At 45.0% G+C, this 16,581-nt stretch overlaps 1 protein-coding gene across 2 annotated transcripts in view; it reads left to right on the forward strand.

Annotated features, from left to right (window-relative positions):
• The first annotated feature begins 8,181 nt into the window (after window positions 1-8,181).
• LOC141153639 (venom factor-like) overlaps window positions 8,182-16,581 on the forward strand; it is a 302,324-nt gene continuing 293,924 nt past the window's right edge. For both annotated transcript variants that reach the window (XM_073638632.1, XM_073638641.1), the window contains exon 1: window positions 8,182-8,335. In XM_073638632.1, the coding sequence (XP_073494733.1) occupies window positions 8,253-8,335 (83 nt within the window). In that variant the 5' untranslated portion in view covers window positions 8,182-8,252. The remainder of the gene's footprint in view (window positions 8,336-16,581) is intronic.

Raw genomic sequence — 16,581 nt, forward strand, 5'->3', positions numbered from 1 at the left:
AATTACTGTTTTTTGTTCATTCTGCCTCCCAAAAATCAGAATAGAAAAAAAATGTCATGTGCCCAAGAATGGTGCCAATAAAAACGTCAACTCATCCCGCAAAAACCAAGCCCTCACATGACGGCCGGCAGAAATATTATAGCTCTCAAAATATGGCAATGCAAAAAATTATTTTTTTTTTGTATAGAAAGCGTTTGTGTGTGATAGCTGCCAAACATAAAAACCTAATATAAATCTGGTATCGCTGTTAACGCACCGACCCGAGGAATAAAGTGGTCTAATCGCTTATACCGCACGAGGAACGGTTTGAAAACTAAATTAAAACAATTCTTCACCTGCTGTTGATTTGTTCATTCTGCCTCCCAAAGGTCGCAGTATGGTTCGTCACACAATTATCCTGCGCTCTATTCTAAGCACTTACCCCTGGGTTTCCATGTAAATCTCTGAAATATGTGATTCAGACAACAAGATGCCCTATAATGAAGCAGATGGAGACACTGTGGACGCCGTCTGGCCTATGATCCATCCGTGTCCATCTTATTAAGCGTGCATAAGTGCGGTCCACCACAGCTTTGTGCACTTCTGAAAAGATGGACATCGCTGAACAGAGGCCAAATGGAGACCAGAGTAACTTTGCTGCCTCATTATAATGAAAGGATTCGTCGGGGGATTCATCTGAATAATGTCATTCGGAAAGTTAGATTGAAACCCCTATGTAAGAGCTCAGCATAGAGCGCAAGATAAATGTGATATAAAATTTTATGTAAAATGTTCCCATTAAAAGCTTCAACTCAATACACAATCATGGGCACTACTGAAGAAATGAGGGGTCGCTCACTATTTCATATATGAGGGGTGCTCTAAAGTAATATATTCCAAAAGTAATAAAGAAAGTTCGGCACTCCAATGTAGATACAAGGAATATTTTATTTAGAAAATCCCCATGGGAGATGAGCAGGGCAGCGTTTCGACCTAATGTGGTCTTTATGCTAAACATAAACAAAGTAAGATATATCATACAAACTGTTATCGGTATATCCATGATTTATACATACAAAAACTAGAACACTGTGAAGCTACCACAATAGTGCAGAAAAAAAGGGAAAATTCTTGGGTAAGAAATAATGTTTGATAAATACATAGGCTATTTAATAGTACCATGGAATAAATGGGGCTGGAGTCATTGTAGCAGAGTGGTGTCACTAATCCTCTACCAAGGGAGAATCTACTTAAACAGTATATGTTATGACAGTGGAGGAAAAAATAAAAATAAAGGAATAGAGGGGTAAAAAGGACAATGGAGAAGCTCATCTATTGAATAGATTATGCAAGCACATAAACAGATGAAACAAGACCGCAAAAGATGCCCAAAAACGTCCACATACCTGGTAATGAGGGGTGTACTCAGGATAGATGTAGCGGTAAGACGCCGTGTAGTGAAGCGGGAGAAGGTGTCTTACCTTTTATGCCCCATAAACCTGGTGCGGTGATTAGGACGGTGTGCACGCAGCTTGCATATTTGAGTATCCGGTCATGCGCAGTACGAACTGGCGGGCTTCCGCTGCGCGTGCTGGGACGTAAGGGAGAGCAGTGAGACGCAAGAGACTTCCGGGCATGCGCAGTGCATAGGGCGCTCTTCCGATATGTAAGTTGACACACATGGGGTCAAGTGGAACGCAAAGAGTGGGACCTAGTGGAAGCTTAACACTGTGGTAAGCAAAGGGTCCTGGAAAGTCATTAAGTGTGCATATGGATAGGTCCTTCTCTTTTTACAGTGGAAGCTACCCTTTATTAATGTTCTTTTTTCCCCCCTTTTTTTTTCCCTTCTCAAGAGATCCTCACTTGGCACATATATGGCATTGTTCTATATTATATCAGTCGGTCCATTTATTTACCGTTAACAGCTGTGTGCGTTCCACTTCACCTCATGCGTGTCAACTTACATATCGGAAGCACGCCCTATGCACTGCGCATGCCCGGAAGTCTCTTGCGTCTCACTGCTCTCCCTTGCGTTCCAGCACGCGTTCCAGCACGCGCACCGGAAGCCCGACAGGTCGTACTGCGCATGACCGGATACTCACATATGCAAGCGGCACGCACGCCGTCCTAATCACCGCACCAGGTTTATGAGGCATAAAAGGAAGACACCTTCTCCCTCTTCACTACACGGCGTCTTACCGCTACATCTATCCTGAGTACACCCCTCATTACCAGGTATGTGGACATTTTTGGGCATCTTCTTGTTTCATCTGTTTATGTGCTTGCATAATCTATTCAATAGATGGGCTTCTCCAAAGTCCTTTTTACCCCTCTATTCCTTTATTTTTATTTTTTATTTTTATTTTTTCCTCCACTGTCATAACATATACTGTTTAAGTAGATTCTCCCCTGGTAGGGGATTAGTGACACCATGGTCCTCTTCCTCTCTGAAGAGACAATATCCATTTTTAACTGATACATTGTAAAGAGTCAATTGATAAGAAAAAAAATGAAGTGAAAAAAAGGATGAGAAAAGCAACTTGGATCTCACTTGAGAAAAAAAACGTTCCTTTTCTATCAAATGGTAACACGCACATGGATTTGTGAATTATAATCTTATGTTAATTAATTTGCAACTTTTTGAAATGTTGCAAAATTTTTGCACAATTGGAATCCATTGACCTTATGCAATACAAAAACTGTTTCAATGAATTTTTCACAGTTAAAGACTATTATTATTTATTATTATAGCGCCATTTATTCCATGGCACTTTACATGTGAAAAAGGGGTATACATACAAGAACAATTACAATAATCTTGAACACAATGTGAGGCCAATGGTACAGGAGGAGCGAGGACCCTGCCTGTGAGGGCTCACAGTCTACAAGGGATAGGTGAGGAAAAGAGCGTCTTTGATTTTACGCAAAATTCATCCACTTGTGTGCACCATTTTGAAGAATTTGGCACAAAAAATGGCAATGCATACTGTTATGATCTGCTACAAGCACTAAGGAAAGAAAGGAGATCTGTCCCTACAATAGAACTAAGCTAGATCCCTACGATGTAACGGTGAACCTGATCCTGCGATCAGACCCGCTAAAGTCTTCGGCTAGTCTGTACGAAGACCTATAGATGCAAGGGAGGAATCCCTACAAGAACTAGGGACTGGGATAAAGTTGGACACCTCCTAGCAGAAATTGTAGCCGTCAAAGACAAACGCACAACATCGAACATAAAGGTCCGAAGACCAAGCTAAACAGACTGAGAAAGGTAACTAAGCACCAGGCTAACTTAAGAGTAGAAATTACAATGAAGTCCAGCAAGGCCAGGAGGGCGGAGCAGGATTAAATAGGCAAACAAGGTCATGTGACCAGCAAACTAGAAAAAACCTAACAGGAGAGTTCTAACAGTACCCCCTCTTCTATGAGGATCCTCCGGATCCCCTAAGCCCAGGATTATCAGGAAACCTCTTGTGAAACGCTCTGACAAGTCTGGAAGCAGAAATATCATCCGCCCTCACTCATGAGTTATCCTCGGGTCCGAAACCTTTCCAAGCGACGAGATTCTGCAAACTCCCTCTATACCGTCTAGAATTTAGGATGCGGGAAATTTCGTATTCCCCGTCCTCCACCACCGGAGGAACAGTGGCAGAGACGTCTCCATCCGACACACAAGCTCTTTTCAACAGAGAAACATGAAACATCGGATTAATCTTCCAGGAGGTAGGAACCTCCAACCTAACAGCAGATTGGTTAACTACCTGAAGCACCTTAAAGGGCCCTACAAACTTGGGACCCAATTTTTTAGAAGGAATCCTCAACCGCAGATTCTTAGAGGACAACCAAACCATGTCACCAATAGCAAACAAAACCTCTTGCCGTTTCCTATCAAAGTACCTCTTAGATTTTTTGTTAGCCTCCTGAAGATTACCACGCACATCCGTCCAAACTCTCTCCAAGTCACCGGAAAAACTCTCCTCCTCAGGCACAGCCGATACCAATTTGGAGAATGACCCAAAAGACTGATGTCTCCAGGAACAACAAAAAAAAAGGTGAACAACCAGCAGAAGAGGATGTATGGTTGTTAAGAGCAGAAACTCAGACCACCCCTCTTGATTGTCTGCCACAAAACAACGCAAGAACTGCTCAACATCCTGATTCTTCCTTTCTGTCTGGCCATTAGACTCAGGATGATATCCGGATGAAAACGACAAATGAACTCCCAACCTGTCACAAAAAGCACGCCAAAAACGAGCCACGAACTGAGGTCCCCTATCCGAAACAATGTCGGTAGGAACGCCATGGAGTCTGACAAAGGCCTTAGCGAGTGTCTTAGCGCAGGGCAGTTTGATGAAAGGAACCAAGTGACACATCTTGCTAAAATGGTCCACGACCACCCAGATGACTGTGAAACCCTCAGAGGGGGGAAGGTCAGTAATAAAGTCCATAGCCAGATGTGTCCAAGGTGCACTAGGAACCTCCAGAGGGCAAAGCAACCCCGCAGCAGGAGCATGCGAAGACTTCGATCTAGCACACACAGTACATTGACGCATCCACTTAATGACTTCCTTCTGCCATCCAGGCCACCAAAAAACTGCGACCCACAAGTCTCTTGGTCTCAGAAATTCCTGGATTACCTGCCAACCGAGACTCATGACACTCAACAAACAAATCTCTCCTAAAGGTCCTAGGCACAAACAACCTCCCATGGGGAGTGTTAGATGGGGCATTCTCTTGTGCTTTAAGAATCTCATCTTCCAAAACGGAGTCCAATGCAGCAATCACAACACCTTCTTGTAAAATGCTCCCCTCCTTCTCAGCACCGACCATGGGAGAAAAGCTGCGAGACAAAGCATCAGCTTTAACATTCTTGGTACCCGGGATGTAAGTAACGGAAAAATTAAACCGCGAGAAAAAAAGTGCCCACCTAGCCTGACAGGCATTCAAGCGCTTGGCAGCATCAAGATAGATCAGATTTTTATGATCAGTGAAAACCTGAATGGGAAATTCAGCACCTTCCAAGAGATGACGCCAGTGTTCAAATGCGAGTTTAATAGCCAGCAATTCCCGATTTCCAATATCGTAATTAAGTTCAGTCTCAGAAAATTTTTTTTGAAAAAAAAGCGCATGGATGTACTCCATCCTTGTTTTCCTGAGACAACACCGCACCGACCCCCACCGAAGAAGCATCAACCTCAACCAAAAACGGCTTAGTCACATCAGGCTGCATAAGGATGGGAGCAGAGGTGAACCTCTCCTTTAGAAACACAAAAGCTTCAATAGCCTCAGAAGTCCACTGAACCGCATTAGCACCTTTCCTGGTGAGATCGGTCAGTGGTTTGACAATAATAGAAATTTTTTTAATGAATTTCCTGTAATAATTGGCGAAACCTAAAAACCTCTGTATCGATTTCAAACCAATAGGCCTAGGCCATTCCTGAACCGCCTGAACCTTCACAGGGTCCATCTCAAAGCCTTCGCTGGAGATAATGTAGCCCAAAAAACTAATTCTCTGTACAGCAAACTCACATTTCTCCAGCTTAGCAAAAAGCGAATTGTCAATTAATAACTGTAAAACCTCACGTACGCTCCGCCAATGAGACTCCAGATCAGGCGAATAAATCAAAATGTCATCCAAATACACAACCACATTTTTGCCGATCAAAGGTCTAAGGATGTCATTAATAAGATTCTGAAAAAATGCTGGAGCATTGGTAAGACCAAAAGGCATAACCAGGTTTTCAAAATGACCCACAGGAGTGTTAAAAGCAGTCTTCCATTCATCACCCTCCTTCATGCGCAACAAATTGTATGCCCCCCGGAGATCAATTTTAGAGAACCACTTGGCCCCCACTAACTGGTTAAACAAATCAGGAATCAATGGCAGTGGGTAAGGATTGCGTACAGTAATTTTATTAATCTCACGAAAGTCCAGACAAGGACGTAAACCGCCGTCCTTTTTTTTAACAAAAAAAAATCCAACAGCCACAGGAGACTTGGAAGGCCTAATGTGACCGGCGGCCAAGCTTGTCTGTATGTATTCCTCCAAAGCCTTTCTCTCAGGAATAGTAAGATTAAATAAACGACTTTTAGGAAGAGTCGCTCCAGGGACAAATTCAATGGTACAATCATAGTCTCTATGGGGAGGCAATATTTGTGACTCCTCCTCAGAAAAAACTCTCCAAAAATCCTGAATAGGTACAGGTAATTACACTTTTTCCACCGCAGCAATACGTCCGTTACAACACTTGTCATAACACTTAGGACTCCAGGACTTAATTTCATTGGTAGACCAATCCAGTACAGGATTGTGCAATTTTAACCAGGGTAACCCCAAAATTACTGGAGAAGGCAAATTATTTAATACCACCAAATCCAAATTTTCTTGATGAACACCATTAATAGTGAGGGGAAATTCACAGACCTTGTGAGTAACACTCTTCAAGGGGGAGCCATCGACAGAAACCACAGCAATAGGGGATGACAAAGGTTTGGGTTTTAATTTAAGTTTTTCCAAGAATCCCCCATCAATCACATTCAGAGTAGAACCACAATCCACAAATATCCGAAATTCAATTAATTCTTCCTGAGCAGTGGTAGTAGCAGAAAGAAATACCCCCTTAGAATTTAAACAGGCAATACGGGCGTAACTGACCTTTTTTTTTTCTTTGTTCATATGAAGTACACAGTTCTTAATAAAATGATCAGATTTTCCGCAATAAAAGCACAAACCTTCAGAAGATCTGCGGTCTTTTTCCTGAGAGCGGGGTGCCATCGCCCCGATCTCCATTGGCTCTCCAATGTCAGTACAGACCCTCTCAAGACTCAGAGCTGACATGGCAGAGGATTTACTTTCATTCACCCTTGCACGCAGTCTCCTGTCCACCCGTATAGCTAATTGCATAGCCTCCTGCAAGTTTCCAGGTGTGGGATAAGCAATCAGCAAATCCTTAACCCTTTCACCTAGCCCCGCAAGAAACAAACTTTTCAAAGCTGAATCGTTCCACCCCACCTGGGCAGACCACCGACGGAAGTGAGAACAATATTTTTCCACATTACCTGATCCCTGCCTCAAATGTCTTAATTCAGTCTCAGCTGATCAGACACGATCAGGATCATCATACAACAAACCCAAAGCAGAAAAAAAACTTTCCACTGATCTAAAGCATGGATCACTAGGTTGGAGAGAAAAGGCCCATCCCTGAGGTTCTTTGCGCAAAAGTGACATTATGAACCCTATGCGCTGTGATTCAACACCAGAGGATCTGGGTCTCAAACGAAAATACAATAAACAAGCATTTTTAAAGGAAAAAAATTCCTGTTGATCACCAAAGACTAAATCAGGCAAACGTACCTTTGGCTCCACAAAATGTGCTCCAGAACAGCTACTCACGTGTTGTTGGAGCTTGGCCACCTCCAGAGAGAGTCCCTGCAGGCGTTGAGCCAAATCCTGAACCGACACCATGATGGAAACTGGAAGTCTTTCCTTAGAGATATTTTTGGGCTGGACTTACTGTTATGATCTGCTACAAGCACTAAGGAAAGAAAGGAGATCTGTCTCTACAATAGAACTAAGCTAGATCCCTACGATGTAACGGGGAGCCTGATCCTGCGATCAGACCCGCTAAAGTCCTCGGCTAGTCTGTACGAAGACCTATAGATGCAAGGGAGGGATCCCTACAAGAACTAGGGACTGGGATAAAGTTGGACACCTCCTAGCAGAAATTGTAGCCGTCAAAGACCAACACACAACATAGAACATAAAGGTCCGAAGACCAAGCTAAACAGACTGAGAAAGGTAACTAAGCACCAGGCTAACTTAAGAGTAGAAATTGCAATGAAGTCCAGCAAGGCCAGGAGGGCGGAGCAGGATTAAATAAGCAAACAAGGTCATGTGACCAGCAAGATAGAAAAAACCTAACAGGAGAGTTCTAACACATACCACTAGACAAAAAAGAAAAGTCACTTAGAAAAATGATGAACGATGATGCTGTTAGTTTATGTACATTGCAGCCATATTACATGTGTAAAACCGCGCTCATGTTGTACTCATCTGAATCTGACCCTATTAACTAAGCTTACTATTTTCAGGGACAAGATGCTGGTTAATTATTCCCATTTAGATGAGAAATCACATGATTTCCAGGTTTGTTTAGTAGAAAGGTAAACAACCTTTTGACTTTTGCTCTCCCATTTATTTGCATTCTTAGTTGATTCATATAAAAGCTAGTATTCTACATCAGTAGAAAGTGAACAAGATCCTTGGTATAATCATGGGTCAGTATTTGCCAGTCCCAAAGTTGGCGGTTCTACTCCTGGTGCAGTTGTGTGTTGAACTTTCTACATCCAAACAGTTGTGAGTACTATATAGCATTACTTATCATATTATAGACTCTTTTATTTCAAATCAATACCCCCATATGTGCATAAATCCCCTTATATATGTAATACATGACAGGTATATTGACATCATATTATAGGATATTGATATACTATGAATATTTAGTGAAAATATAGGAAAAGGCTCTATTACACCTTCAGTGATCTAGTGGAAGTAAGTGCTAGCCCTTAACGATATGTACAGAACCTGAGATGCTGAATATATATACCTTGATTAGACTATTACAAGTTATGTTCATATTCAAACCATTTTTTTTTTATTGTACCAATACATCTTGTATGACAGTTCCATATTTTTTCGAAAGGTCTTTATTAAAAAGTCTACTTTGTTTCTACAGCTCTGATCCAGCAGCAATCTTCTATCTATTCCTTACTTCTTGTTATCTTATGGAATGTACATTAGCTTGAAGCAGGGGACAGATATACTGTTATCGTTGGGAGGTTTGTCCAATGAAATGTGATTTACATTATACTGACTCATTTGCATAGACCATTTAGGAAAATCTGAGCAAAATATCGTTTGCATAATAATTTGGAACGCAGGGTACCTTTATACTCACAGCAGACAGTGCAAGTTCCTAAAAGCTGCCGCACCGATTTACAATACCAGTCGTGTTGATTGAACTAGATTTTAATAATTTTCACCCACACAAAAATTAACCCGCAGTTCTGATTTTGCTATGGATTTGCAAAGGTTGGTTTGCATTAGATTCTTTCAGTCTGCGTAGCCATACCCCTTCAAGGCTGATGTTCCTTGTAACCAAGTCTACTGTGCAACTCCAATGGAACAATGTAGGGCAAAAACACAATATTAACCCCTTTACAGCCCCGGGCGTACTAATACGTACCTGCGCCCTGGTACGTATTAATACGCCCTGGCAATTGCGCCCGCACACAAGCTGTGCGGGCACGATCGCCGCTGGTTGTCAGCTGATTGTCACAGCTGACACCCGGTACTATTTGCCGGGAGCGGTTCCGCTCCCGACACATTAACCCCTGGAATGCTACGATCGAAGTCGATCACAGCATTCCGGAGGTAAGCTCCGGTACTCACCTCTTCCCCGGCGTCCCGCTCTGTCTGAGGCCGGGTCCCGTGGTTGTCATGGTGACCCGGATGTCGTCATGACAACATCCAGGTCACCAGACAACAGGAAGATACTTTGATCATGCGCAGTGCACGATCAAAGTATCTTCTGCCTCTGCAGCGCTGATAGCCTGTATAGCACAGGGATGGTGCTATAGGCGATCAGAGTAAAAAAAAGTGAAAGTCCCATAGTGGGACAATGTGTAAAAGTAAGAAAAGTGCCAGAAAGTGAAAAAATAAAAAATAAATTGTAAAAAATATCAAAAAAAATAAAAAAAATAATCCCCAAAAATTAAAAATATAATGTACCCATCAATAAATATTATTATGAAAAAAACAAAACAATAAAAGTACACATATTTGGTATCGCCGCATCCGAAACGACCCGGCCTATAAAACTATCCCACTATTTAACCCCTTTAGTGAACACGGTAAAAAAAACCAAAAAAAACCGATGCTTTATTAACATACCGACAAACAAAAAATGAAATAAAACGCGATCAAAAAGACGAACATAAATAAAAATGGTACCGCTGAAAACGTCATCTTGTCCCGCAAAAAGAAAGATGCCATACAGCTCCATCAGCCGAAAAATAAAAAAGTTACTGCTCTCAGAATAAAGAGATGCAAAAACAATTATTTTTTCTATAAAATAGCTTTTATTGTGTAAAAGAGCCAAAACATAGAAAAATGATATAAATGTGGTACCGGTGTAAACGTACTGCCCCGAAGAATAAAGCTGCCTTATCAATTTTACCACACGCGGAACGGCATTAAAAAATAAAAAAAACAATTCCAGAATTGTTGGCTTTGTTTATTCTGCCTCCCAAAAATAGAATAGAAAGCGATCAAAAAATGTCACGAGCCTGAAAATGGTACCAATAAAAACATCAACTTGTCCCGCAAAAAACAAGCCATCACATGACTCTGTTGGCCGAAATATGGAAAAATTATAGCTCTCAAAATATGACAATGCAAAAAAACAAACAAACATCTTTTAGTGTGTGACAGCTGTCAATAATAAAAACCCACTATAAACCTGGTATCGCTGTAATCGCACCGACCCAAAGAATAAAGTCATCTAATCACTTATACCTCATGAGGAACGGCGTAAAAAATAAACTCTAGGGTTAGGGTTGTGCTGTGGTCAGGGTTAGGGTTGTGCTAGGGGTGGGGTTGTGCTAGGGTTGGGGTTGTGCTAGGGCTAGGTTTGCGCTAGGGTTGGGGTTGTGCTAGGGTTACGGTTAGGGTTAAGGTAAGGGTTGTATTAGGGTTGGGGTTAGGGTTGTGTTGGGGTTGGGATTTTTTCGAAAGTAAAGAAAAGAAAATGATGACGATATGGCGACTAGTGTTCGGCGCAAGTGCTCACTACTTGACTTTGCATCGGGTGCTCAGGTATGCGCCAAGTATCCCGGGTGCTCGAGTGACATGCTCGAGTCTCCGCCCCATATGTTTCACGGCCAAAAAAACCTCGCTGGGATTGCCTGCCATGCACGAGCGATCCCCGCATGTTTTTTTTGGGTGTCTAACAACCATGAAACATGCGGGGCGGGGACTCGAGCATGTCACTCGAGCACGCACGATACATGGTGCATATCCCAGTACCCGATGCAAACTCAAGTAGTGAGCACCTGCGCTCAAGACTAACGACAGCTTATTCAATATGATGACCTAATGTTATCAAATTCTGTGCCGTACCTCTTGGTTCAAAATGTTCTCTATACCCCTTGATAAAATATTTGAGGGGTCTAGTTTCCAAAATGGTGTCACTTGTGGGGGGTTTCCACTGTTTAGGCACATCAGGGGCTCTCCAAACACAACATGGCGTCCGCTAATTGTTCAAGCAAATTTTACATTCAGAAAGTCAAATGGCGCTCCTTCCCTTCCGGACCCTGCCGTGCGCCCAAACAGTGGTTTTCTTCCACATATGAGGTATCTGCTTACTCAGGAGAAATTGCACAACAAATTTTGGGGTTCATTTTTTAATGATACCCTTGTGAAAATATAAAAATTGGGGTCTAAAGTAACATTTTTGTGAAAAAAACTAAATGTTCCTTTTTTTCTTCCACATTCCAAAAATTCCTGTGAAGCACCTGAAGGGTTAATAAACTTCTTGAATGTGGTTTTGAGCACCTTGAGGGGTGCAGTTTTTTAGAATGGTGTCACTTTTGGGTATTTTCTGTCATAAAGGCCCCTCAAAGTGACTTCAAATGTGATGTGGTCCCTAAAAAAATGGTTTTGTAAATTTTGTTGTAAAAATGAAAAATCGCTGGTCAATTTTTAACCCTTATAGCTCCCTAACAAAAAAAAAATATTGGTTCCAAAATTGTGCTGATGTAAAGTAGACATATGGGAAATGTTATTTATTAACTATTTTGTGTGACATATCTCTCTGATTTAAGGGCATGGAAATTCAAAGTTTGAAAATTGCGGAATTTTCAAAATTTTCACCAAATTTCCATTTTTTTCACAAATAAACGCAAGTGATATTGAAGAAATTTTACCACTATCATGAAGTACAATATGTAACGAAAAAACAATCTCGGAATCAGGGGGATCCGTTGAAGCGTTCCAGAGTAATTACTTCATAAAGTGACAGTGGTCAGAATTGTAAAAATTGGCCTGGTCACGAAGGCAAAAACAGGCTCTGGTGCAAAGTGGTTAAAATCATCCAGTCTTTTTTTACTTTTAAGAGATAGACTATGAAAATAAATAATAAAAGTAAATACATAAATAAATTAAATACAAAAATACACAAAATGCTTGAAAAACAGGGACCGCCTTCATCAATCATTATTGCTTTGATTCAATTAACCTAAAATAGACATGCACAATATCAAAATTAATTGTATACAATCACAAACTTGGACAGCAACAATATATAATGACCTGAAAATGAAATGGAATTTAAAAAAAAACTTTACTGTATACAGTCAGGTCCATATATATTTGGACAGAGACAACATTTTTCTAATTTTGGTTCTAGACATTACCACAATGAATTTTAAACAAAACAATTCAGATGCAGTTGAAGTTCAGACTTTCAGCTTTCATTTGAGGGTATCCACATTAAAATTGGATGAAGGGTTTAGGAGTTTCAGCTCCTTAACATGTGCCACCCTGTTTTTAAAGGGACCATAAGTAATTGGACAATTGACTCCAAGGCTATTTCATGGACAGGTGTGGCAATCCCTTCGTTATGTCATTCTCAATTAAGCAGATAAAAGACCTGGAGTTGATTTGAGGCGTGGTGCTTGCATTTGGAAGGTTTTGCTGTGAAGTAAACATGCGGTCAAAGGAGCTCTCCATGCAGGTGAAACAAGCCATCCTTAAGCTGCAAAAACAGAAAAAACCCATCCGAGAAATTGCTACAATATTAGGAGTGGCAAAATCTACAGTTTGGTACATCCTGAGAAAGAAAGAAAGCACTGGTGAACTCATCAATGCAAAAAGACCTGGGCGCCTACGGAAGACAACAGTGGTGGATGATCGCAGAATAATCTCCATGGTGAAGAGAAACCCCTTCACAACAGCCAACCAAGTGAACAACACTCTCCAGGAGGTAGGCCTATCAATATCCAAATCTACCATATAGAGAAGACTGCATGAAAGTGACTCGCCCCCTGGGCCGTGGGGGCGCGCGGATCCGGGCGATAGGGGAACGATGGGGGTAGTAGTAGTGGCAGCCCGGTCCCGCGGCTCAGGGTGGTCAGGCCAATGGTAGTCTGCTATGCGCTCCAAATAATGTCCGACTACGCCACCCGTGGATTGCGGTTATTAGGAACCGCCGCTGCAAGGCAGTCCACTGGGGCTGATGATGGGTGCAGCTGAGGTGATGTGACTCCCCACGGGAAGAGTGCAGCCCCAGGGCAGTGTAGTGGATGTTGGGAGTGATGGTAGTGCGGGTCCCGGTGCTGATAGTGCTGGAGGCGCTAAGGAGCACACAGACAACAAGTTACAGTCCAGGGTCTTTACTCACAGTTCGTTTGTTCCAGGTCACTTCGGCCAGCAGTGACCGCCCGAGCCGTGCTGCGTCCACCAGGTGAGGGGCTCTGTCAACTCCCAGGCAGTTCAGGAGCATGGCACAGGACCCCTTTTATCCTTTCTCTGGCCTGCCTCACCAGTGACCCACTTTTGTCCAGCTGCCGCGGACCTGTGCGGTTAAACGTGGGCCCCGTCCTCCGCTGTCCTATATGGTGCCTTCCTAGCAGGTTTGATGAGGTGTCGCACCAATATATGATCACGACGACCGGTCTTTGGCTGAGGGTTGTTTCTCCTCCACCAACTTGGGATCCGGTACCCTTAATCTGCCTGACCCTGCACCCTGGATTCTCGTGGGTTCTTAGGGTCCCTTCCACCTTCTTGTTCCTGAGCCCTTCTGTTTCTCTGTCTCTCCTTCTTTGCAGTTCCTTTCTGTTTCTGTTCCTTTCTCTTGGAGCTGAGATGAGCCAGAATCTCAGCCCCCCTTCACCTCCTCCTCGGCCTCTTCTCCAGGCCCACTTCTCCTTCTCCTCTCAGGCCCCGGCCTCTTCCCTAGGCCTGCCTCTGGAGCAGCACTCAGCCTGAGCTGCTGCTCCCTGTCTTCTCCTCTCCACAGACTGAACCCAGATCTAAGATGGTGCCCACCTTATATACCTCCCTCTGACCATGAGCCCAGATGACCACCAACCAATGAGCTCCTATCTACGCTCAGGAACCAACCCCTATCTGCCCCTACAGCACTGGGTGTTCCACCCCCCTCCCCACTCCAGGCAGGGACATAGTCGGTCGTGCCTGCACTTCTGTCTAGTGGGAGCACCGTTGAGCTGTCCCTCGGAAATGGGGTGTGTGTGCTGTATGCAGCTAACTGAGCCCTGGTCCATACTCCATCCTTACCCGGGAGTGGAATATCACACCTCTGGACTGAGGTGCAATACCCCTGTAGCGGCCGAACCCTCGGGGCGCTTCATTCCCCCCTGGTAAAGCACAGCACGTCCTCGGGCTGGAAAAGAGCAAAAACAGTCGATTACAGGACATGCAAAACTTTTTAAAACTTTTTACATTTAGAAACGGACGACATTGTTCAAATCCCTTTATGGGACACACTTTTCTTTTCTTGTCACACTATTATAAAACACATACTAATACTTCTGGAACTCTTTTGTCACTTATCATATAAAACGGTCTCAAAATTATGTAAAACATTTTCTAGCAGCATATTAAACTCTTCATATAAAACATTTTTTAAATAAGACACATTCTTGTATCCTTGGATCATGGCCGCGGTGCAACTTGCGACCAGGTGTTCTTTCTTCTTCTAAGTGCAACAGTCCAGCAAATTTGCCTTGAGGTAGACGTTGCAGTCTTTTTTATAAAACCAGTAGGGGGCGCTTTAAGAAGCGCAACTATATACAAAGGGGTGGCCGCTCTCAGTCCTTGGCCAGTTTTGGGAAGGGAAATGGCTGCTCACAGTCCTCAGCCTGGTAGGGGATGTAGGGGATAACTTTCACACAGTCCTATATCAGTCCCAACGGGGACCACACGCAATTTGAAACAGTCCCACACAGTTCCTTTGTACCCAGACGGGTAACTATGTACAATTCCACTTTACCGTTCACTGGTAACGGTGTCCTCCTGATGCTCCTTCTTCCTCCTCATACGGATCTTCAGGCCCGTCCGGGCCCTCCTGGTACTCAGCGTCCGAGTAGTGCTGTTCCACCTCCTCTACTACTCGGCGGACGTGTAGGGCGTACCACCCCTTCACGCCTTGGTGTCGGGTGTAAGACACCACGTCGCCTGGGAATAGATCCCGCCCACGATGGCCTTCCGGTAGGTGACTCTCCACATCTCTCCTTGTCACAAACACGTCACTGATGGTCTCGGGGTCTCGGATGAAGCCCCAGCCGCGCTCCATCTGGAACTTCACCACAGTCCCGGTGACTCGGGGTCTGCGGGCAGTTCGGGGATCTCGTCGCGCCTTCATTTTCTGCTCCGCGCTCTGGACCTGCAGCTTCTCTTGCTTCACCCGCCGCTCTCGCTGCTCCTTCTCAAACATCTCCAGCTGTTGGCGGCAGCCCTCCCGCCGCTCAGCTGCGCCCGCTCGCGTTTCTTTCGTGAACCCCATCAGGTCCTCCCCTGTGGGGTCCCATTCAAACTGGGCATCTTCCAATGGCAGCTGGGGGATTTCCTGAGGCGCCGGAGCAGGTATGAGGGGCTCAGAGGGTACTTCGACCTCCGCGGACGGGCTCCTCCGGAAGCGGGGGTTAACAAACTCGGGGGGCCAGACAAAAGGTAGCCCATCCGGAGTGGTGTATTGAGCGAAGAGATCCGCGCCCAGTGGTGGTACTGCAGCAGCAGGGGGCGCAGGTGGGTTGGCGGCGCCCGGGGACACGTGACCTTGCGACCAGGCCCGTTTCCTGGTTGCTCCCAAGGGCGGTACAGCAGGTGCAGGGGGTTCCGTCGGGGCAGCGGCGCCCGGGGGCGCAGGGCCTTGCGGCCGGGCCTGCGATGGTGGTTGGCTGAGCACGCCCGGGGTCAGAGGGCACGGCGTGGGGCGGGGCTCACCGGCAGCGTTGACGGCCTGGGGGCTGGTTGATGGCGGCGGGGGCACGGTGTCGACGGCGGGTCCCGGTGCGTTGGGCTCCGTGACGGGGTGCAGGGGCAGGTCGGCGGCCTCAGGATTCAGTGCAGGGGCGTCTCCGTTACCTGCCCCTGCTGTCGCGGCCTCCTCCGCGGCGTCGTCCTCGGCCTCCGCTCGGCCTTCACTGCCCTCGGTGGCTGGTGCGCTGCTCGTCGATGGCGCCTTCGGCTGCAGGATCACAGCCCGCCGGGCCACTTCCTTCTTCCATCCGGCGATCACGTCCTGCTGCGCCCGGACCATCCTCCGGTCCAGCTCTTCCAACGCCGCCCGTGTATATTCGGGGTCCTCCTTGGGGAGATGGGCTAACAGCTCGGTGAGGCAGTATGGTGGTGTAGCTTGAAGCAGGCCCTTTGCCAGGGTACCGGAACTGGTTTCTCCCTCCATCTCCGGGTGCGGCCTGGCCAGACTGATCCAGACTGCGCCCTGCCCCACAGTTTTCTTCTCTCTCCGCCTCTCTGGGTGGTCCTGGGGCATTCTGCTGACAATCACTTTCAGGGGC

The sequence above is a fragment of the Phyllobates terribilis genome, unplaced genomic scaffold (genome assembly GCF_046119375.1).
Source record: "Phyllobates terribilis strain yellow unplaced genomic scaffold, ASM4611937v1 Scaffold_1__5_contigs__length_1240528914, whole genome shotgun sequence".
Taxonomy (NCBI): domain Eukaryota; kingdom Metazoa; phylum Chordata; class Amphibia; order Anura; family Dendrobatidae; genus Phyllobates; species Phyllobates terribilis.